Genomic DNA, 24,046 nt, shown 5'->3' with positions numbered 1-24,046 from the left:
GCTGTCGCTTTTCATTTTGCAGTTGTGTTCTCGACTTAAAGGAATAGTTTGACATTTCGGGAAATTTCCTTTTTTGATAACATGTCATGTTTGTACGGTAAATATAAAGCTGCAGCCAGCAGCCTGTTAGCTTAGCAGGGGGATATAGCGAGCCTGGCTCTGTCCAAAGCTAACAAAAGCCCAACTCCTTGCACCTCTTGTTGAGAATTATTTTAGAACATTACAGCCTAAATTGTTATCATTAATTGCTAGAGAGAAGGTGGTCTGCATTGGCAGAGTAAAGTTAAGATCACTCTATAGCTCTGAGTGTGTGTGTGGTCCTCTCTGTGTCTAACTGCCCAGAGGCAGTAGCGTGTGTGTGTGTAAGCAGGCACGTGTGCTCTGGGAACAGAGTGAATGAGCACAGCAAGACATCATCAAAAACCCCAGCAAAGGAAAATGTAGAAGCTGAATTAGTGAAAATTGTGTTACAAAACATACATCAATACAGTAAGAAGGTCCTGTCTGTAGCACACAGCACAAGAGACACCAGCTTATTCCACAAAGTCAGGTTTTTGGTTAAAATAGCATGATCAGCAGAGGGCATGCCTAGGACACAGAGAGGGGGAGCATTGCAGACAAAAAGTTAGACAGAAAAGCGACAGATGCTGACAGAAATCACCGACAGACAGGATGACCAAAAAACCATCAGATGCTTGATAAAAACACGACAGAGATAATAAGCACAAAGCAGAAAGCAGCCAGCATAACATCAAGATTGCTGTAAGAAACCAAGCATTAATGAAAAATGCAACTTTACTTATGTTATTCTTATATTAATTTTTTTTTAAATATAATTGTGTGTCAAATTAAGCATGCGTAACCTTTACAAAATACGGTGAGACTGAAGTTGAAATGTAAATGATGAACTTCTTATCCAGTAGTATAAAGATGTAGAAAGTTAACAATCCAGTAATAAATGACAGCTGGGGAACAGTGTTAATTGGTAAAAACACCACAACAACAGAGGAAAAGAAGTTCATCATGAGGAAAGGAGGGGGCAAACCAGCCCAGAGGGGATATATAAGACTGTCTGCAGACCATAGGGTTGACTTCATCCTCCGACCTGCTGGGATGTTGTACGGGTTTATGTGTCCTGTTTTGGAATAAACTCTTTTGCACCGACTCTTGACCGTCTCCAGAGAAGTTTTTGTTTGCAAATTTATTGACTATAATAGAAAGCTAATGGAGTATTTTTTGACAAAGTTTATAAAGCTGGTGAAGGTGGGGACCAGGCTTAACTGGCCCAGCCTGGTCGCACATCTGACTCAACACTCTCAAACTCTAATTATTGCATTATATCATGTTTGTTTAATCCTCACAGAAAGTCTAAAAACGACACGTGGTTTTATCGGAGGTTATGGGCTGGTCTATTTCATGGCCGGGAGCAATGACTTCCTGTTTCCTGTTGCTAAGCTAACCACCTGGCTTCATGTTTACTAAACAGATGTTAGAGTTATATCTACAGTATATTAACAAATGTTTGGCAAGAAAGGTCATAAAATCAAGGTCAATCCAAACTCTTTTATAGGGGCACAGTGTTATCAAGCTGTCCATGAGTATGTGATTTAAAATAAGCAATGATGCCCTAAATTCAGAATAACCCATGCACACATCTGTCTTCATACTTTTTATTTGCATTAAATGTTCATTAAATTCATAATCATTGAAGTTCTGCAAAAAAAATTCAACACTTACTTTATTAACTATGTTTTGGTCTTCTGCCCTTCGTTAGATAAAATGTATTCATTGATTAATTTTCCTTCACAGCTGAGGTTTTATTTGAGATAGGCCTAATCCACTTTTGGCTATGCACGTTAAAAACTGTGTTTTTGTCAATGTCATTATTAAAAGTGTGTGTTTTTATTATCACTTAATTGCTATGGGCATAACTCTGTTGATAGTGCCACTGTTACCTCACATATAAAAGATCCCGTACTGTGAGCGTGAAATTTGGGGAAAAGAGAGCACTGATATTGTATCAGAAACTGAGTTGAAGTGTTGGAATCAGTAACAGAAGAGGAAATAATGAAATTGGAGTATCCCTAGATTTGGATCCTACACACCTTTCAGTAAGAATAGTAGTTGAAATGACATCACCTGTAAAGATCTCAATGGACAAAATCATGTTTTATAACAGCTGAATAGTAATTACAGAAAGATTTGTAATGTTTGTTCCCGTGAGGACGTCTCTCTGTCATACAATTCCTGCTGGGTTTTTTTTGTTTGTCTGCTGTGTGTTTTTTTTTATAGTAAATCAGTGTTTGGATTCAGACATGATGCAGAGAATATATGAATGATCAATAATAATACACTCTACAGGGCTTTTCAAAACTAAGTTACAAAGTGCCTAATGTGATTTAATTAAAGAAATTCAGGAGGCAATGAGGCAAATAAAATCAGCAATAATCAGAGAAAAACAATAATCAAACAGATAATAAAATAGTGTGCTAGCTTTCATAAAACGATTTTTTAAAAGATAAAATAAATCATCTTTGATCAAGAGGAGTCGGTAAGGATTTTATCAGTTTTAAGAAAAATGCATAACCATAAATGCAATAATGTCGAACCAAAAACGGGAAAGTCCTCATGTTCAACAGATTACTGCTCTCTGTAGCTGCTTTATGCAACAGTGTCCTTTAGAGTGCGCTGGCGTATCAGTTATTAACATCTACTGCAGTCTTTCCTTTGTCCAGTCAGCAGTCTGATTCATAAATTAATGCCATTCAGTTTTTTCCCATAACAAGGTCAACATTCAGTTCATCTATTTTTCTATTACAATCTACGAACATCTATATACGGCCATTTACTTTACAAACCCAGTACACTAAATCAAAATAAATACAGTGAATGATAAGAAAAAGGAAACAGGCAAGAAAACGTAAACTTGTTTGTAAATGTAATATGAAAATCATCATTATAATCCTTACATAAATATATATGATAAAACTAATGTAAACACCAGTATTAAACATCAATCAACTGTATTGATTTTTGAGAGGTTTGTTTACTTGCTCTTCTGGACCACGTGCTTGCAATGCGACCACGCATGCGCACCATGGGGCTTTTGGCGTTTAGTCCGTTTAGTCCCGCGTGCGTGTGGGTGTCGCGCACAGCTAAAAACAACCAGCCACGCGAGCGCGCTGTCCAGAGTCTGGCCGCGGGTTGATTGGCTATACCCTCTAGCCCCGCCCTCAACCGCAGCGGATTGGTCAGACGGCGAGTCGTCTTCGCACTGATTGGACGCTATTTGTAGAACAGGCTGTGTAGCTAGGCTACTGCTCCCTTCACTTACCTCTCAAAAGATCAAATTTAAGAATTTTAAAAGATGAAGACGTGCTTTCGGTTGTTTTTGGTCAGAAGCGACATTCAGCAGACTCTGCTTAACGTTTTGGATGTTACAGAAGCTACGTGATAACTTAAAGCTGAATAGTGAAAGCAAAAACATAAAAGTGATTATTTAATACTGGTAGCATCTGTTGACATGTCTTCCATGGTTTCTGCTTTTACCCCCGAGGAAAATAAATAAATATATCTACGTATTATCATGTCATGACAACCTGTGACTTTATACAGTCTATGGTCATCATATGTACAACGGGAAAAACACAATTTCAGACACACGAAATTAGGTTACTTTGGTTGTGTTCTTCGTTTTTGTTCCACGGTGGTAAATAAAAACTTCACAAAACGTTGACGACTAATCATCAATCAACCATCACAATGACAACTGAGCAGCTCCTTCCCCTGAAAAAGACAACCAGATGTGGCTGAAAGCTTCAGAAGCAAGTAAGTTACAGGCTACCCTGTCCCATTGTGTTTTTGTCTGTGTTGTTTGTATTTTTGACTATAGATGATTGCATTATATTCCTGTGCTTTACGTGTTAAATGGCTGTCCGCAAACCAAGTTTCCTTTGAGGTGATAGTGTGGAAGTTGTTAAGACATGTTCCACGTTGTTGTTGTGCGCCCAATTCTTAACTCTCCAATTTCCGCCAGCACTTAAAGGCTTCACCAGTAGATGAAATAAAACACCGCTTCTTCTGCACTTTTTTTATTTATGTTTTTGGCCAAAACCAGCTCTCGCAGTTGATCCAAAAAAAAAAGGACGCAAACACTTGACAGCAGATCGGACAGTCTTGTTGGACAGATGTGGGCTCGTGAATGTTTCTGTGCATTATTCAAAGCGCGCTGCGCATCACAGAGCTAATTAGGATTTCAGTATAAATAAGGCCGCAGACGGGACAGCTCGGCCTGTCCTGCTGCTGATGTCGGAGAGCTAAAGGTATAGAGGTTAAAACCCTTCAGAAAGCTGCAAGCTGCTCCAACATGCACACACTCTGACCCTCCTCACGGATGGGACTCTATTCAATCCGGACCCACAAAGAGATCCCGTAAATTCCACGGTTTAACGCAGAAAGTGAAGATCCACCGAGGAGATTTGATGTTTTTGGAGACTTTTTAATGGCACTCGGCCCGACCAAGACAGACTGCTGCTACCTTTATGGGACGGTGAAGGTATCTTTATTTTTTTATTTTCTGCTAATGTCCAGATTCTTGCAGCTCGAAGTGTTTTGGGGGCGAGTGCCAGTGACCTACTGGAGGACACGCGCGTTTGTCAGAATAATCACTGTATTTGCCCCTTACAGACTTTTGTGACAAAGTGTGTATCCGTGTATTGAGTTTGTAGCTGTTATACTTTGTTATTTTATGTTTGTTTCCTGTTTGTTTTCTTTCCAAGGGATTTGTACTTTTTTCTGTAGGCCTATTTATATCGTCTTTAAATTCATCCTAATGTTAAACTTCTTGTGTTTTGGGATTCTTGCAGAGACACTTAGACTATGTAATGCGTGAAAAACACAATTTCTTTGATAATCTTATAATATTTGCAACATCGGCCTACTTTTCTAGAAACTTTGTGGTTTTAATGTCGTGGTTCGTGATATTTTTCAGTTTCCTGTTCCTTAGGGTGACAGTTAAGTAGCATTTATATAATTGCAGGCCTATAATAACCCGCTTACGTGAGTGATAAGGGTACAATGCCTCCTTTCTTTATTGAGAAGCGTTTTGCAATTTGATCTTCGAGTTACATTCAAGATCAAAACAACCCAAACCGTGCAGCTCAGTTCAGCTGCTTATTTGCGCTATCTCCGTTATGATCGGTGATCTGTGCGGCTCTTTGGCTGCAGATCTCGGTCAGTTTTGGGGGGGCTTATGATGCCACGTGAACAGGCGACAAAAACACAGCGAAGGGATGGATTTCATAACGCTCACGCGCGCACGGCCTGCATCTCCGAGGGTAGATGCAGTGTGCAATGTTGTGTTTACATGCATCCTATGGTGAAGCAACGCATTTGAGGGTTCTATTCAGGGTATTGCTACATAGCTTGACAGGGCTTGAGCTGCCCTGTCAACATTTTTTTAATGAAAGGCAGTAAAAGATTAAAAAAACAATGTTGTTGTAGTTTTGAGAGGCTGACGCGCGTCGTCGACGTCAGCCAGCAATGGTAGGACGAGAGAAGGCTTTTATTGTTGTTGGGGTTTTTGTATTTAATGCCATCATTCATTGCATCATATTTCAAATGTCGGTGTATTCAATGTCAGGATGATGCAGGACGTGACACACAAACAGTGCAGCAGCAGCTGAAGGAGTGGAGGAGGCGGTGGTGGCAGCGATCAGGCTGCTGTTTTTTTCATTTTAATTAATAAAATAAAATAAGAATTCCAGCTTTGCCTCACATGTCAAACCCTAAAGAAATAGCCCACTCGAGGAATCGATTGATCTGTTTTTAAAATGGAAAGGAAATTGTTTTGGTTCAAAATCTCAGAGAGCTGTGTGGCTGTTTTTCAAGAATAACCACCTCATCATATTGTTATAGTGTTTCTAGGTGCTCAGTTATGAATCGTGTTTACCTGTTCTGCTTTGTGGTGTTTCTACTCCCACATGGTGTCCAGATAATATCAGATTGTAGGCCTACTTGAGATAGGCCTATTGTGTTTGACATCCTTATAAAACGTGTCAGGTTCCTTTTCCTGAAAGTGTTTTAACCATTACTGCCACTTAATCTGTCCACAGAGTGATTAATCGTGGAATAATGTATCATGAGAGTGGTCATTTGAGTGAAAACCGTACTGAAAACTTACAGAAACAAAATGAGACTTTGCTTTCACATAATTCAGAGAGCTGCAGGTGGAAAACCAGACATGACAAACAAAAATAATTATTTTTCATATCAGAGAAGGAAGAGGAGAGAGATTCATATTCTCATCTTGTATTTATTTACACATCCGGGTAACTGCGTGCTCCCTCCTCCCCTCAGTGGCGCGTTCATGCCGCATGGGAAATAATTTCTCAGCAATAACAAAACAATGACTTTCAGAGCTTTGTTGTCTTGCAACTAAAATATATGATTTATTTTGTTGTTTGTGGTGAATAATTCTCACCTTTGTCACACAAAGATAGTTTATATGTGATGCATTTGAGGTAATGTTTTACAGCAGACTTAATTAATTAATGTTTTTTGAACGTCTAAAATTCCTTGACTTCCACTTAAAACTTCCTAATAAAAGCTGGGTTTCAGTTGCCAGTCAACAACCTGAAACCTTTAGTGAAACACACATGTGGAAATATGGTTCTTTTATTTAAAATAATGAATACAAAAGCAGCACTATTCATTTGTTTTACAAGGACAAAACTAAGAAAAAAACCCATAAATATTAACTTTCAAATCTAAATTGAACAGCCAAACAGATCCTGAAGTTGCATAAATGAAGCTATTTACAATAGGAATACAGCAGCAAAAGAAAGTGGAAGAATAGAGGCATAGTATAGATAAGTAATCTTGAAAACTGGAATAGCCTACAATATATTGGTGATGGCGTCATGTTGAAGTTGCAATAAATAATTGCACCTGAGGGAATGGAATTAGGTAGAAAGTAGTATAAAATGTTTAAGAACAAAAAAAATACATATAACCTGAAATTAATGGAATGGCTACAAGAGTAAACATTTTATTTCTACCTGAATGCTACTGTCTACGTGGTTCCCATCGTTCCCGAGGGAGCCTGAAGGCAGCGCAGCTGCCTATTGGCCAGCACGGCTGTCAATCCCAGCACCATCTCCCTCCCACGTGGTGACGTTTCCGTACCAAAGTAACCAGGCCAGTCCATTACGCACACAAAAGCCAAACAAAAGCCCGTGTTGGGAAAAATGAGATCCGTCAGCACCCAAAGGACACAACAATAAGTTCCCATCTGGCAGCATCACACATGGACCAGAGCCTGGGACGACGACAATCATTTATTTAACTCCAGAAAGAAACCTCTCAACAAAACATCTCTCTCTCTTTCTCCAGCAAGCAGTTTTCCACCAAGCTGCGTCTTGCTCAGATCTGACCCAGGTGGTGAGTACAGCAGCAGGGCAACGTTTACCTGAAAGAAAAGCAGCAAACACGGTTTTGGTGTCGTGCTGTATTCACAGGCTGCATCAGGTTCGGGAAAAAACAAACAATAAAAACCCAGCCAGAACAGCGACACTGTTGCACTTGAGCTGGCGTCGTGCTCTTTGTTGGGGATAAGCACATTTAGAAGAGGAGGCGGCGGGGAGGGGGGAGTTTGGTTGCAAAAGCCTTTAACGTCAAGATGAACTTATTTAGATTAATCTTAAAACGCATGTGTTGCTTTTTTAGGTTACATTCGGTGGTGAGCGGAGCGAGTCTTTTGTCTGGACACTTCTTCCTGTTAGTGGTTACCAGAGACGCACAGTGCGCTGCCTCTTTGTTTTCACTTTGCTCAGTTTGACTATCAGCTGTTTCTGCTGGGTTACCTGTAGACTCATATCACGGCTCCTTTCTTTAAATGTAGTTTTCCTTATGTTTATGGAAAGAACGTAATTTAATTAAACGAAAAAATAAAAATGACCTGTTACCAGGTGATGGTTGAAACAAAAGTGACCCAGGACTCTAGAGCCAGAATATTATCTTGCAAGATTCAAGTGTTTTTCAGCTCTTATGGTTAAAGAAAATGCTGAAAAAGGTTAAAGTAGCCCCATAAGAAGTGAACACAAATAAGACCACGTGCTGTCAGACACCCTGGAGTCAGCAATTTGGCTTTGCAGGGGTCCAAAACAAACAGCTCCACAGATGCTTACTTGTCCTTATTTGGTATTTATGAAGAAAAAAGCAATGTATGTGCGTCATGCTGTCTGTGTGTGTTTGGGTGTGTGTGTGTGTGTTGGGGGTGGGGGGTGGGGGGGTGTTAAATGCAAATAACAGCAGGCTATTGTGTGTGAGAGACAACCCTTCCTCTGTAGCAATGCACTGCACAAAGCTGATATAATTACTGATGGCGATGATGCTGAAGACACACTTACAAAGCTCTTGTGTGTTTGTATTTGTTTACCTTTCCCCGTGCACGTGCAGCCGAGGTCATTCATAAAGGGGATTTTGTCCTTTTCATGCTGGGATTAAGCCTCAGGCACCTGTGTGCACAGATTATACAGTATGGATGTAAATATAGCTGGTCTGGTGCTACTGGGTTGGACCGCCAGTTTCCACCTTCCTAGCAGTATTGGGGGGGGGGGGGGGGGTGTGTGTGTGTGTGTGTGTGTGTTTGCAGAGCAGCCTTGCTTCACGTCACGGCTGCTTCCTGTTGAGTTGCGGAAGCTCCTTTGTTTTCTTGTCTGGCTGATGGCTTCTGTCTCGGCGCTGCTGCTCTTCCTGTTGCAGCATATTGGGCTCAAGTGGAAACTTCTGGAGCTGCTGAAGCTCGTTTTCATTGTGTTTTCACTTTCAGGGATGCAGCGGAGTTAACACAAAGGTAGCACCTTTGTTAGGCTGTGGTGGTGGTTGGTTAGAGTGTGTTTAGCCTGTGGGCTGCAGCAGACAATATATTTTTAAGACGAAGATAGTTGTTTTGGGGTTTTTTTATCAATAGAAACATGAAAATAAAACCCTGACACTCATGACATGTCTGTTTTCTGTTATAAATGACAAAAACTCCTTTTAAAAGAAGTGTCTGGTTACAAAATGGGGTTGACAGAAGCATAAATACAGTAAATACAATACCCTGCTTAAGTACTCTACCCTACTTTTTATACTTTATTTTTACTCTCAATACTGGTGACAGTGTCTGGTATTTGCCCGCGGAAAACGAAACCAAAAGTGTGTTTTTTAATAGGCTATATTTTGGTAGCCACTGTGGATGACCAGATAAATAGCACCACCTATGGGCATTAACAAACAACAACAACAAATGTCATTGTCCCACCTACAGTGTTGACTGACAGGTGATCCATGGAAAAATTACTGGCATCCTTAAGTAAAAGTGTTAATAAAGCAATGTGAACAAACTAGTTCTTAGTCTGAATAGTTTTTGCTAAATATTTACCCCCACTAACTTCCAGATGTCACTGTTGTGTAGCTAACTAAACCAACTCACGCTAACTTGCTAATACCAGACTCGTTAAGAATAAAAACAAGATAATGAAATATGGTTGACATATCTGACCGGAAACTTAATAAATGCAGTTTAATAATGATGTACATCTTGGAGGACACAGCATAGGCTTACTACATTATGCTAACAATGCTTGACAGAGTAAATAACATCAGTTGGGCTTGCACAATCGCATATTTCTCCCTCATTCTCCATGTAGGCAGATATAAATCATACAAAGTAATACCTGCATTCACAGAAATGTATCTTTTGCACTGCTAAAACTGTAATTTTTGGAAGGTATGCTAGCTTGTGATGCTACATCGACTTTCTGTTTACTAGCCAATTGCTCTTTATTGGACAGATGTTTCCTAGCAACAAAGTTACACATTAATAAGTATTTGTTAAAGTTAGGGTAGGAAATGTTGGAGAAACTAGCAAGTGACAGCTAGACTTTAAAAGTATCCAATCTAAACAATCCTCCCTCCAAAGCCACTTCACCAAAACACATTTGCAATGAGTGATCAGACAGACAGGCTGGTACGCCATTACATTACGTGCTTATTACTGCCACCGATAATCAATTATTTTCATTTGTGTGTCGGAGAATTAGAATTATTGATTGCTGTCAGGATGTAAAGAATTTCTACAAATTTAACAAATAATGGTTCTGAAATAAATTGCCTACTATGAACTTAGGAAGGAGTTTGCGTTAAACATAGTAATGTTTATTAAGGTAAAAGCATTATTAGCAAAGTGTACTTAATGTATCAGAAGCATTCATTATGCAGCAGAATGGACATTTTAATGTTTCAGTTGCTTAAGAGGGAGCTAATTTTAACTTTGTCTCCCCATCTGGCAATGAGAGTAATTACACAAACACTGTCCACACGCGTCTACAGGTGACAGGCCTCTGTAAACTGGTTGTCATACCAGACCAAGTAAGGCTGTCCAGCATGTATTGAATTCAGCAAAGGTGTGCCCTGACAACTTTATAAGGTGATAATGTCATATTTTGTGTTTATAGCTTGTTCTGCTGCCCCCAAGTGGCCAAAAAATTTATTAATGCAGCTTTATATATCAAGCAATCAAACCTAATTTGACTCAATTCCAAGTGCTATACAGATGACTGATAAGCTGATAATAAGACAGTAGAAATGGAAACAGTAAAATAATTTGAGACTAATGCATACAGGAAAAAAATGTGGTGACAAAAGGGGAAAAAATAAGTACAATGTTCTAATAAATGTACTTACCATCACTGTCTCCAGTGCTGGTGAATTGTGACTGGAGCTGAATGTGTTTAGATCAAACCAAAGTCTTTATCAAAACTTAATTTCCACGGTGACCTTTGAGCAAGATCGCAATACAAAGTGCTTCATTATAGAAATGGGGGGGGAAAAAAGACTAAGATGAAAAAATAAACTAGTAAGAGGCCTGTTATATGAGCAAACCTCTGTAACCTCAAACCTCAGTGTCCACTTAATAAAGAAACCAAACAGCCATCATCTCTGAACACAGACAGCAATGTTTACAGGAACAACACTACAACAATATTTCCATGGTCAGCTGAGCCTTTTAGATCCCTCTCGCTTTTAAGCCACAGACACAAACACACAAACAAAACAATTAATAATGATAATTCAGTAGACAAGATAAATAAAAGGGGTCATTAAAGGCGGTAGGCACCATGGAGACCAAGGCATCAGTGTAAAGAGGGAGGGAAGAGGGGTTATTTAAATAGAAATAAAATAAAACATAATTGGCCTGTTTGACGATGTGAAACTTAAATTCTATTTGTGCAACGTATGTAGATTTCTTCTCATTTGACCTCTTTTGAGGAAATGAATTACCCTATGAGTGTCCATGTTAAGAAGGGATTGTTTCATAGGCATATTTGGTCAGCTGGAAAATCCAAATTCTTGCCACACCAAAGTCCAGACAGCAGTACAGTAGGAGGTGGAGCAGGTCTTCATTCTTGTACACCTGCAGAGATGTTTTTGTCAGTCTGAGTCAGACATTCATTGTGTCTTTGCTGCACTGTCTCATCGGCTATTCTAGTTTGTCCTGTGTATGAACTGAACTGATTCTGTAGCGCTGTTCCTCATGCAGCCCTGCTGAATTCATCTGAGCCACAAAAACATAATAAAGCTTCTGTTTAGAGAGGGCTTTTTTTTTCCTTTTAAAAGTATATTTCCAGTTTTTTACAACTTGATATATATTTTTGTAGTTTTGGCTTCTGTTGGTTATAATAACATTGCTGAGATCTAGGAACTAAAATCAAGTCCAACAACAAGAAACCCGAGCAGTCAGATGATCCGACAGATTGTAAACAAACGCAGAGGTTAGCCAAACTTATTTGTAAAGGAAAACGAAGGCAAACAGTGGAATTATTGCTCAAACCGTCTGTTGTAAACATCAGTTAGAGTTTACTGTACTGTAAAGTTTTCCTGCACCATTAACATTTCAGATGCGCGTACTCTCAGTTTTCTCCCTAAACAATGTGGTTTGGAAAATCTGGCTCAGCTGTTGGCTTTTTGACAACCTGTCTGATTATCTAAATTAGTTATTTTTCTTGCCCCATCTAACTTTGCTGTGACAATTTTACCATATTCTCAGATCTGAGCAATTACTACTGGGATACAATCTCTTAATCATAATCGATAGACGTGATCGGCCAATACTACTACTATAAGACCCAAGTTAAATAAACCAGAATTATGCCAACAAACTGCAGGTGATAATTAGCCATTGGACTAAAGCTGGTTAAGTTAAAACCTATTTGACTTCTACAAAAACTCATCTCTGTGTAGTATTTACTATGTTTCCTCTTTATTTCAGCTGACAGGAGTTAGTGACAATAAAATTGCACAATTATCAACAGTTCAAGTTTACACCTTTTGTTATATCTTATGCAATAATCATCTGAAATTTTACTTTTGATTTAAATAATACCCAATAATTAAAGAGAAATACAGGACTGGAGTAATTGAAACACTAAACACAAATTCTACAAGAAGACACAGATTGTCCTTTTGAGGAATTTTGTGAATAATTACATGATTTAAATTTTTTTTTTTTTAATGCAAACAAATAAAACAACTCACTTTTATTCCAGAAGCTACAATAATCGCAGCCTGCATCTATCAATGCTGTGGGACAGAACAAACAAGGTCTCGCTCCTGTCTATGAATAATATGAATAAGAAAACAGTTTGGGACCAAGTGAAACATGGTATGTGGCGTTACATAAACAAGGGTTTTTCATTAAGTTACATCACCACGCAGCCATGTTGGTACTCAGCAACATGCGATTGTAATCACATTATAGATTATTGTAATCAAATGATTGCTTGAGCAAATGAGCTGTGTTTATATTGGAAATACAATCAAGATCAGGAGCTCTATAAATAGAAACTATGGAACGTGTCTCTCACCACATCTCCTGTTTTCCTTTTCCCCCTACAGGTTTGATTTTCTCCTGTGGTGTCTGTGTGGAGCGTGCCACACACCCACTCCACAACAACGACGGCTTTTGCTTGCATCTTCCAGTGTTTCTTCTGTCAGCAAGTCCAGCAGAGCTGCAACTCTTCCAGTGCCAGCCCTGACACCAACGAGGAGCCCTGCCCCACTGACATGGTGAAGATGACCAAGTCTAAGACCTTCCAGGCTTACCTGCCATCTTGTCACCGCACCTACAGCTGCATCCACTGCCGGGCACACCTGGCCAACCACGACGAGCTCATCTCAAAGGTACAGCAGCTCCACACGAGTTCACTGCTCATCCGGTCCTCCCTGTCCTTCACCTAAGCCACCCTGCAGCATTTTTACATGACATTCAATTGGACTGTCTATACAGGAAAAAGACTACAGGGCACTTGTGTTACAAATCTCCCAGTAACTATTTGGTGCCATCATGAAGGTCACCTGGGAAAACATAATTATTACTGAATAATACATAAATATAAAAGATGCACTCATCAGCTGTGAGTGCAGACCATTCAATATTCTTATTAAATGTATTGTAAGTCATTTCGATTCATTTCAGTCAACAACTTTGCACCGTTGACCAACATCAAACTGTGACAATGCTGACCTCTGTGCAGTTATGAGACAAGAGTCAATGGGACAACTACATCTTTTGAATTTATTGTCTTGTTAGCAACTGAACTAGCTTGCTGACAGTTGACAGTTGGACATCATGCTTTCTAACTGACTGTTAACTTTTGTGACTGTCACTAGCACGTTCCCAACTGACCATCATGTTAGCTCAGCAGCTACAGTGCGATAGTTTGCAAACTATCCCTGCGACATATTCGTACTTGCAGGGATGCATTCGTGTACTACACTGTGCCACTTTCTGGTGTGACCTGGGCTTTAAGAAGGTCTGTGTGTTAGCTAATGTTGTGCTCTTTACACATGCTGCAGACATGGAGCAACATTCATTTGAAGTCTTGTTACAGCTCTGGTTCGGTCTCAATCAACTTCTGACAATAATATGTGGATCTTCAGCTGTTACATGCTCCACTGTGTTTAGCTAGTTGCTAACTATGTGTGGGTGCTGTTTGGTGCTGGGTAGTTTATCCGAGCTTGTTTGTTTAAAAACAGCTGCATGCTGCTGTTGGAAACAAGTTTGACGAGACTGAACCATTTAGTAAATGTGCCATAAAGCCAAACAATGAGCTGAAAGAGGCTGAAAGAGTTGGCTGATCATTTTCTGTATATTTGCGTGTACTGGCGACTCTTTTTACATTACATTTGACATTTGATTCAATGTTAATATAATATTTATTAAATGCAGCACTTGAAATAAGTGGTACTCATGGAGCTGACTGAGAGGCAGACTGAGAAACATGTTCAACATTTAGTGCTTGTGCTTGTCAGGTTAGTACAAAGTACAACTGTTTATATTGTTTTTGGGGTATTATTGTCTTTACACTTGTTAAAGCACTTTGTAACTTGTTTTTGAAAAGTGCTCTACAAATAAAGATAATTATTATTATTATGATATTAAAGGTTTTAAGGGAATTGGCAATTTCATCCAGTTTTACATGATCTAAATAAAACACTGATAAATTCAGACTCCTCTGGATGTCAAAGTGTCTTGGTCTCCTTAATCATCTTTTGGATGACATTATGAACCATGATAATAAAATGTGACAATGTCACTTGTAATATTTGGAAAGTAATAAATCTGTGCTCGGATAAACTGTGAATTCTCACTCAGCAGGGACTCAGCAGTGACTGAGTGTTGTCCTCTCGTATTAGCTGTGGCAAATGGCACTTTGGGTTTGACAGTAATTTAAGTGTATTTGATGCTCACCTGCCTCATTGCATCTCCAAAGCTCGTGTACCTGTCTTCTCCCACATCTGTACTTTATTTCTGCCGATAAATTCTCAGAGGCTTGGGTGACAGACACTGCTGGCGTTGTAACTGAAGTCGTCTCTGTGGTGCACAAAAGAGCTGGTCAGTCTTTTAAGTTTTGCTGCTTGGCTATTTTTGTTTTCTGTCGCTCTTTTTGAGGCTGCATTTGAGCTGAAAGTGCTGCTGTGGCTCACTGAGGCCTCAGAGGCTTACTGTCAAAATATGAGATGAATAATCAAGACAATCAGGCTTCAGATCTGCCTCATTGCCCTCATGTTTTCTGTGAAAAATTAACTTCAGTGAGCTGTTTTTGTTGTTGGTCATATTGTGTCCTCTTCGTCATTCAGAGACTGCTGAATCTATAGGTCAAAGGTGTTATCAGTGTCACCACTAATCATTAGTTTCAGTATTTATTAATTTTGTTTCCTTTGTTTGATCCTAATTAGTTAAGATGGAAGCAAATAGTCACATAAGCAAGTCTGTTACTTTGAAATGTTTGTTTATTTGGCAAAACACCTAAAATAATAAACCGATTAATTATTTTATGTTAATCAACTAACCAATTAATCGACTAAACTTTTCATTAGTATACATTTTTGACACGTTTGTGACAAAATCTGTGTCAAAAAACTTTAATTTCTCACAAATTAGCCAATATTTCTGAGTCAAAAAATTATCTGTATATCGTCACTAGATTTGTGTAATAAATGTGCCTGAGGCTGCACTTCTCCCTCTATCTTAACATTTAGGAAGATCATCATCATCATCATCTGTACCAGTCATGCACTCCTGCTGAGCGTAAACATTTTGAACAAGACAGTTTGTGCTGCTCTAATTTCATAGAAATAAGACGTGTCGGTTGTTTAATGCGCGGTTTCTGTCAGATTGTTGTCAGAGAAGCTCGTCTCTGTGAGACTGTGACCTGAAGGGAATCCAAATGACAGTTTATTATAAGTGTCAGAAAGAGTGTGGAAGTGCTGGTTTGAATTTAAAGAAGATCTTCTCAAACTAATATTCAAGGAGAATGTCTTAAAGAAGCAGAAAAGATATTTGCAAAGGCAAAGTGGAAATAAACCTTGACTATGAGCTCTGAGTTAAAACGACTTCTAAACATAATGCAAGCAAAATGATTCGAGTCTATATTTATGAAAAAGACTCAATTTTCATTTGTAGTTATACTGAAACATGCCTCATTGTGTAGACTTGTTTCAGCCTTGCAAATAAATTTTCATCTACCTGTTGTTAATGTAAACAACGTAAATTCTCATTTTATTTTGTTGAGATTTCAGAAATTAGCCTAAAACTCCATCTTAGAATTACTTTTCTAGACATTAATAGGGGCCGCGTTCACAGCTAATGCTACTAAGTTATAGTGATTTTAATAGAGTCCTCGCAGTCCAGCAGATTTGCTCAATCTGAACTGAATCTGAATGAACACATGAATGGGGTAAAATCATTGAATAATATGGCTTTTCTGGACTTCACAAACTTTTTACAAAAAGTTTTGGACCAAATACATTAAATTCTGGTAATAAGAATAATTTATACACCATTTTACATCAGAATTTTATATGAGGAAGTTGCAATACCCTATGTGGCCTCAAAATCGCTGCGTGGAGCAGCCTGCCCCTGAGGGCTAGCTGATCACACTTTAGTCCTGTTTGGCTAATGCCAGTATTTCTCTGGTTGACAAGGCATGTGACTACACAGAATTAAGTGTTAGTTATGTTAAAACCAGATTTTAACTGGATGAATAGAAATTCTTTCACTTTGCAGCGTGATTCACATCCTTTTGTTTGCAAAAAGGAAGTTAACCAGTTTGAGACTCCACAAATAACAGGGAAGAAAACAACTTTAATAATAATTAAGCTTAATTACATAACATACTTCCAATCCACTGTATACAAACAATGTAGCTCAAAGGGCCTTACAATAAGGAGAAACATCAAGTCTAATTTTCACTGTGGTCACACCTTAGGAGTCTTAAATTGAGGAAGCTGTAGTTTTAGCTGATACAGTTTCATATAATATTTCTTGGGTTAAAAAGGCATGTGTTGTGCTGTGGTTTGTGCTAATTTTTTATACTTTAAAGAGGTCATATTCTGCTTTTTGGCTTTTCCCTCTCCTTTATTGAGTTATAGAGCTTTTTTGTGCATGTAATAAGTTTGCAAAGTGAAAAAGCCCAAAGTCCAGCCCAAAGGGAGTTCCCATCTCCCACAGAAAACACTGCTCTGAACTGTCTGAAAACAGCTTGATTGTAGTCCAGCCTTTTTTTCCGCTTTGTTGTGATGCCACAGCGAAACACGCGTCATAATGCTCGCCAAGTGGCTAGTCCGACACGCCCTCAAAAACACTGGTGGAAAAACACAGTGAGCTGCAGCGCACAGTAACAAGACGTCCGCCTGTTGCCTCTCCTCTCCCTTCCAAACACTAGCTACCCTCCAGGCAGTCAATGGACATAAAGTTGTTACTGTGATGTAGAGACAGAGCTCAGTTAAAACTTTATGGATGAAAGATACATTTGTTACAGATTAATAACTGTACAGAGTCCAGCACGTGTTTTATTGTGAGCATGTGAAACAGTCTCTGCATAAGAACTTTGTTGAAGAGGATTATGAGGAAAGGGGGAAAAAAAAAAAAAAAGGTCTTCAGCGTGGATCAAACAACAACTCTATGATCAGGAGTCATTTGCTCGACCAACTGAGCTAACCAGTGACACTAAAAACCACACTGTCAAACAGTCGTGTTCTCGAGATCACGAGATAATTATCCTGTTATCACGGGAAAACAGAGTAAAAAAATATTTCAATCGATGGCCACTTATGGCTTCCATATCATAGTCATCTAGATACTGCAGAATTTATAGGTCAAAGGTGTTATCAGGGCCACAACTGATGATTCTTTTCATTTATTATTAATCTCATTAGGTTAATGAATTGGCATCCAAGTACAAAGCACATGCGATCTGTAGTAGTTGGACGTCAGTTTTCATTATTTCTTTTCAGTCTCAGTCTGAATCCCATTGAATGTGTGAAGGATCCTCTTATCATCACACACTTGAAGATGTTGTGGGACCTTGATCAAATGTCAACACTACCAAATGGCTCCTTCATAAACAACTATTGATAGGTTTGTGCCCACATGCACAGAAATCCTCCCACATTCTGTCCTCAAGAATTATTATTTCTAGCAGAGACATAAACAAACATAAAAAAATAATTTTATAGTCAGATCACACCGTAAGATACTGAAGATTTAGCCCATTTGCATAAAATGAAATTGTCCTGCCAGTTCTGGTCATTTATCTGCCCATAAAGAGTGAAAAACTGAACCTGAGTGAAATACAAACTCCTGAGACCCAGCTGGACTCTGTTACATATTCTGGTTTCTTTTTCTATGAAGCAGAATTTGGTATAGGATTTCTGGGTATTGAAGTCCACATTGTCCAAACAGTTGCTGACATTTGGAGCCACAAACATACAAAGCTGCCAAAGTGCTGCTTTAATGTTGATCGTAAATCGACAGCTGGTGAGCAAAGAGCGAATAAAGTTTATAAACTATCAGATGAACCGGAGGTGCAGCAACTAAAGTAATGACCTTTATGTGTTATAATAAGATAGTGACAGTGTGCTCCTCGTGCGTTGCACTCTCACCACGCACTAAGCTGATTATTCAAATGGCAAAGATGATCATTCTGCACACTCGCCATCTCCATGTCAAAATCCATTTGCCTCCTGCGGCTGGGAGACTTGGAAGCTCACAGCTTGTTAGTGCAAGCAGGAAGATGAGCTCGGTAAACAGTTCTACCACCAGACCGTGTTGTTCCTTTCAGCAGGATCAGAGGTCTCAAGATGGTAATTTTGGAGTTGTGAAGTCTGCACGACGACGATTTCACAGGGTTTTAATTGTTAAAGACTGTCGTAAATCACGCTGATGTGCCTTTGGCCAAAGAGAGAGACTATCCTCACTTATCTGCACCTCACTTAACCTGTCTAGAGCCATGTCAGATATGTGGATTTATTGTCACACAGTAAAGCCCAGTCTCGAGGCAGAATTAGGTGTTTTATGATGAAGGTTTTGGATGCCGTGAGGTTTTATTAGCTCCTGTGCAGGAAATTAAATTGTTGCTGCAGCAAATTTTAACTAATGCAGAAAACAAAAACAGAAAATGAATTAGAGCTTTGCAAATGAGGGTCATCCTTCAGTTTAAATACAAGAATGATGCAGAGAAAAAATGATTGCTGATGATTGATTACATGGAATATTATTAAAATCAATAACAAAGAAAGATGTGAGATATAGAAGAAACAAGACAAATGTATCAGACCTTTTTGTTTTTCCTGTTTGCAAACAAGAGGAGGTGAATCAAACAGGAAGTTCATTGGTTTGAGACTTCACACATAACAAGGAACACAGCATTTTAATAATAACAATGAAACAATACATACAATGTGGCTCTAAGTGTTTTACAGAAAGAAGAATTTGTAACTTAAGGAACGCACTCACAGCGAAATGGAGACCAGAGTGAACTTGAGTATAAATTCAGAACACAGAAAAAGTAACTTACTAATTAAATAAATAGAACATATACATAGAAAAACATGAACCGTAAAAAATAAGAATCAAAAACATGAGTTAAAGCAATAAAATAGTTTGTTTAATTGAGTATGGCAACAACTACAGACTATTTTCATTATCGATTAATCTACCAATTATTTTCTTTATTAATCATTTCAGATTCAGATGCATTCTTTAATAGTGACAGTTTCCCAGAAAGGGATTTTTTTTTCTGACCAACAATCCAAAACTCAGTTTAAAAAAATTCAGTTTGCTATCATTTAAGAGGAACAGATTTTGGGGATTTGTGCTGAAAAAGTTGCCTAAAAATGAATCAATCATCAAAATAGTTTTCTATTGATTGACTACCATTTAATTTAGTAACAATTTCAGCTCTGCAATGAAATAGAATGAACAAGAAATACTTAAGACTAGTTTAGAAGTTAACTGAAGAGATGTGTTGCGTGTTTAAAAAAATTCTGGTTGCCTCATTAAATCCTTGTTAATGTTATCGCGCAGTCCTGAAAAAACACGACTATAATCACTTTCATGTATCAACGGCTACTAGTTCTTTGAAGTTGGAACGTGTCATACATTTCAGTGCCAGCCTTCATCAGAAACGCACTATTAAATGTCTGGAAGAGATACTAAAATGATGACCGTAGGTTGAAACTTAACTGTGAATTGTTGGCTGCTGTTTTGTTCTTTGGAGACCAGAGCTCCATCACTGCATGTTAGCTTGTTTTGAATTTTAACACGCCATTTTCACTTTCTTGTGATTCCACGTTCGCCTGGACTGAATAGAAGAGCATGTAGAGGACATTAGAGGAAATGCTTTTTACAAATTATCCGCTGTGATGCAATCTGCAGTTAAGCCTGTGCCAAAACACCAACTAGAGGTCAGCTGTTAAAAGTGTCAGCTTGAGAATGAGGTTTTTCTGGAAGATTTTTGAGTCAGCTGGGGTATATTTGGGAATGTTTACTGTACTGATGACCTGGGTTTCTCAGATGCGCTCTTAGATTCTCTGAATCTTTGGTTGAAGTGCAGAAAAGTCAGATGTGGTTTTGCATAGAAATATCATCTAAAAGAAGTTAGTAGCAAAGTAGTTCAATGTAGTTTGGGCCATTTATCTACTGTTCAGTTTACCTAAACAAACGTGACTAGCATTAAGTTTATGGTGGTAAACATTTAGATTTATATCATTGAGCACATTTTTCTTCACAGGAATATAACATCATAACCTTCACAACATGCAAATAAGTCAAACGCCCAGCTCTCCTTTCCAAGTTTTGCACATTTTACCTCCTCAGTGTGACTTTTGACCTGCTAACTGACATATAATTAGATGAGAGCAAGGTATTTGTGAGCTCAGGCGTCACCACTCCTGCGGTCACCGTGAGAGAAGCTGAAAATGTTAAAGGGTGTTATGTTTCTATGTTTGTTCAATTAGAGCCACGCCACATTGTTCGCAGAGATTCCTCAGAGCTGCCGCTGGAGCAGGAATGCTGGAGTTCAAGTAGCACCACAGAGCTTCAAACTGGGAAATGCAAATGAATTTGAATGTATTACTGCACAGTAGTTGCGTCTCAGGGAGTTCCTGGTTTGTGGTTTCTATTTACACAGGCATTCAACTTGTATAGTGGTGCATTATTAAGACATTGCTACGACTTTTTGCATAAAATCGCTGCATAGTTTTGTGCAAAATAAAATGTAAAAATAAATGCCAGTGTTATTGCAACAAGTGACTTTCACAGTGACGTGATTAAATGTAAGTGAAGTTTTGTCCACATTTTGATTGTAGTCATTTGGTGTCTTTCTAGTGGTAGTTCAGATCTGCAATGAACTTTAATCAAATGTACTGTCTGTCCTTTCTGCCTGAAATTAAAACAAATGTCAGAAAATGTAATTTTTATGAAATATTAACCTTCAGGGAGAAAGAGCAGAGGTGCTATATCACACAGCAATAAGCTATATATTAATCAGGCGATTGTTTCCTGCATCATCTAGTCTCTAAATTGATCACAAGATGCATCAAGATCTGTCTGATTCAGCTGAATTCCCTATATGTAAACTGCTCTGTTGCCCTTCAAGGAAGTTTTGGCAAATGCTCTCAGCTCTGGGCAATCTTGGCTTTTCCTCTTGTGTCATTGGGCCTCGGCTGTGCAGGTGTTTGGCCGTATGCCGACTTTAAAACTGCAGTTGACCAGACATAAACGCATCAGATATTAATGGAATGCATCCTTTACAGATTTTGCAAAATGTCCATCTGATCCACTCTTTGAATGTCTCATGAAGTGGTATTATTAGGTTAATAAAGTGTACAAATGCATTTCTTATTGAAACAGACTGTTTGTTTGGGATGGGACGGAAGGCGGGATTGTTGAAAACATTTTGATGAACATGAATGTTTGCTGGTTTTCGGTGCCTTCTGTGATTAAAAAACACAAAATATATTCAACCATTGGACTGTTGGCTGGTCAAAAAACGATCATTATGAATATATATGAATAGCTTAACTTGTATTTTCTGGCATTTTATTGACATTTGGCGTGTTGTATTATTTTTATATTATATGGATTTATTGGAAATGCTGTGTTTAGGTAGCAGGACGCACAGTGAATTGTATGTGATTTAAGTGAGGCTTCAAACTTCATAACAGGAAGGATCCTCCCTGCTAAAGTGCCTTTGAGCAAGATACAGAGTCCATGCCAGTTCCAGGGTTTCCGCTTGTAACAGACTTCTCACCTCTGACCTCAGCAATAAAAACTCAGAGACCACTGCAGTGAAGAGTGAAGTGTTGACTGGGTTGTGCTTCTTTGTTAATTGGGCCAATGCCATAAGGTGACAAATGACCTCATTAGTTTAAACAATCCACTTTAATAATAATTGGATTTAATGCAGGGATCTTCTTTACACGGTCTGTGTTTCTCCCGGCGGTTTCACACAGTAAACATGTCGCAGAGATGTATTTGATGCCGCTACAGGAACATGTCATGCTTCTGTCTCTGTCTGACAACATCTGACTAGTTGTTAGTTTGACAAACTATTGGACAAATATAACTGAGATCTGACGGATAACAACAAAGTATTCAAAATCATTGCGCCACACATTGCGGCATGTGCTTATTGTGAGTCAGCACTTTTAAAATCTCTAAAAGAACAAAGGGATAACATGGCCTGTAAGTGCACTTTAAGTTGTGTTCTTTTACTCTCACACTATTGTTTTCATGCAAGTGCCCATGGGTAATGCAGATATCAGTTGTAGTTCCAAATGTACAGATGCATAGGAAGCTTCACGTATACAACATATCACAAAAACTAGATAATACATGAAGCAATCAGGAAATAAAAATAAATATATATTAGAAGTAATAAAGGGAAAGGACATATTGTACAAACTGTCATACAGAGCAGTACTCACATTTCTCTGAGAAATGTGAGGGAAAAGAGTGCAAAAAACACTTAAAAACACTTTAAAACTTAATAATACTTAGAACGTTATACTAAATTGCAAACAAATTGTAACCCTATGCAAACAGCACAGAACCCAAACAAATTTAATGTATAATGATATAAAACATAGAAAAGGAGCAAATCCTCAAATGTAAGAAGCCGTAACTAGAAAATATTTGGCACATTTGTGTGATGAATATCTTGATACATTTTTTTTGTTTACTAATAAATTTGATTTCTATATGATGATGATAAAGCTTGATATCTGAAAATTGTTCTTATTCTTGACATTCAATTTGGCCATACTATTTAGAGGTCTATTAATAAGCTCTCTATGCTCTGCCACACCTCGTTAGCATTTGTGTGTTCAGTCGTCCAAGGCAGCATCACCAGTCCTCAGCATCAACCTTTCTAAGCCGATTATGTTACTTAGGAGAAGATGACACCGTAGTCTGGTGTTTTCCACTACACGCTGCCAAGGGCCACTCGCCCTGTCCATGTTTGATTTTCATCCCATGTGAAATTTGTAGAGTGCCGTGCTCCAGTAACACGTTTCTTAATAAACTGTTTTCACTGTGCACGGAGTCGAAACAGGGGTGACGTGTTTCTTATGAACTTTATTTACTGTGCACAAGGTAGAAACAGGAGAAACTAGTTGCCCAGCCATGCTAACAACAAAAGGAGGCGTTTGAAGAGCTCTGCAGGTTGTGGCAGATTTCTCCCCAGTGTTGCAGTTTGAGTGCTGGAAATCTCCCGAGCCAGGTATGAAAAACTGTTTACCCTCCCCGAGCTTATGTGCAGAGTCTTCGAGGCATGCCAGCCGGTGAGCAAAGGTGCAGATGGAGCAGCTCGAAAGAGAGGATTAACCTGAGCACACGGGCCAGAAGGAAGTAGGCTATGGCAGGCACAGCCCCCCCCCCCACCTGCCCTTACCGACTAAACTAAATGTGGGTAGCTTCTGAAAAAAAGCAAGTTTATTGCTCCAAACCTGAGTGAAGTTTTCTTTTTGCAGTAAAAAAAAAATGTAAATAGGCAATGGGTTTGGGCATTAATAAACAAGAGCAGGCCCCTTGTTTCTGGTCAAAAAAACCTAATCTTGAAATGACAACTGTAGCTTGCAGATGTTCTCAGTTGTAGCTAGCTAGGGTCAGCTGAATAACACTAACTCCATGAGATGGTTGAAAACTACGTCTCCAGTT

The 24,046-nt window shown here is 38.7% G+C and overlaps 1 protein-coding gene across 2 annotated transcripts in view; it reads left to right on the top strand.

Annotated features, from left to right (window-relative positions):
• The first annotated feature begins 4,153 nt into the window (after positions 1-4,153).
• LOC119891717 (protein yippee-like 1) overlaps positions 4,154-24,046 on the top strand; it is a 35,113-nt gene continuing 15,220 nt past the window's right edge. The window contains exons 1-2 of one of the 2 annotated variants that reach the window (XM_038703545.1): positions 4,154-4,555; positions 12,940-13,224. In XM_038703545.1, the coding sequence (XP_038559473.1) occupies positions 13,108-13,224 (117 nt within the window). In that variant the 5' untranslated portion in view covers positions 4,154-4,555; positions 12,940-13,107. Of the gene's footprint in view, positions 4,556-7,167; positions 7,441-12,939; positions 13,225-24,046 lie in introns of those variants that run through there. The other variant, XM_038703544.1, reaches the window with a different exon arrangement.

This window comes from Micropterus salmoides, unplaced genomic scaffold (assembly GCF_014851395.1).
Source record: "Micropterus salmoides isolate LMB-PRFRI ecotype aquatic unplaced genomic scaffold, ASM1485139v1 Ms_hic_scaffold_7, whole genome shotgun sequence".
Lineage (NCBI taxonomy): Eukaryota > Metazoa > Chordata > Actinopteri > Centrarchiformes > Centrarchidae > Micropterus > Micropterus salmoides.
This window is presented reverse-complemented; position numbering and strand designations above follow the sequence as displayed.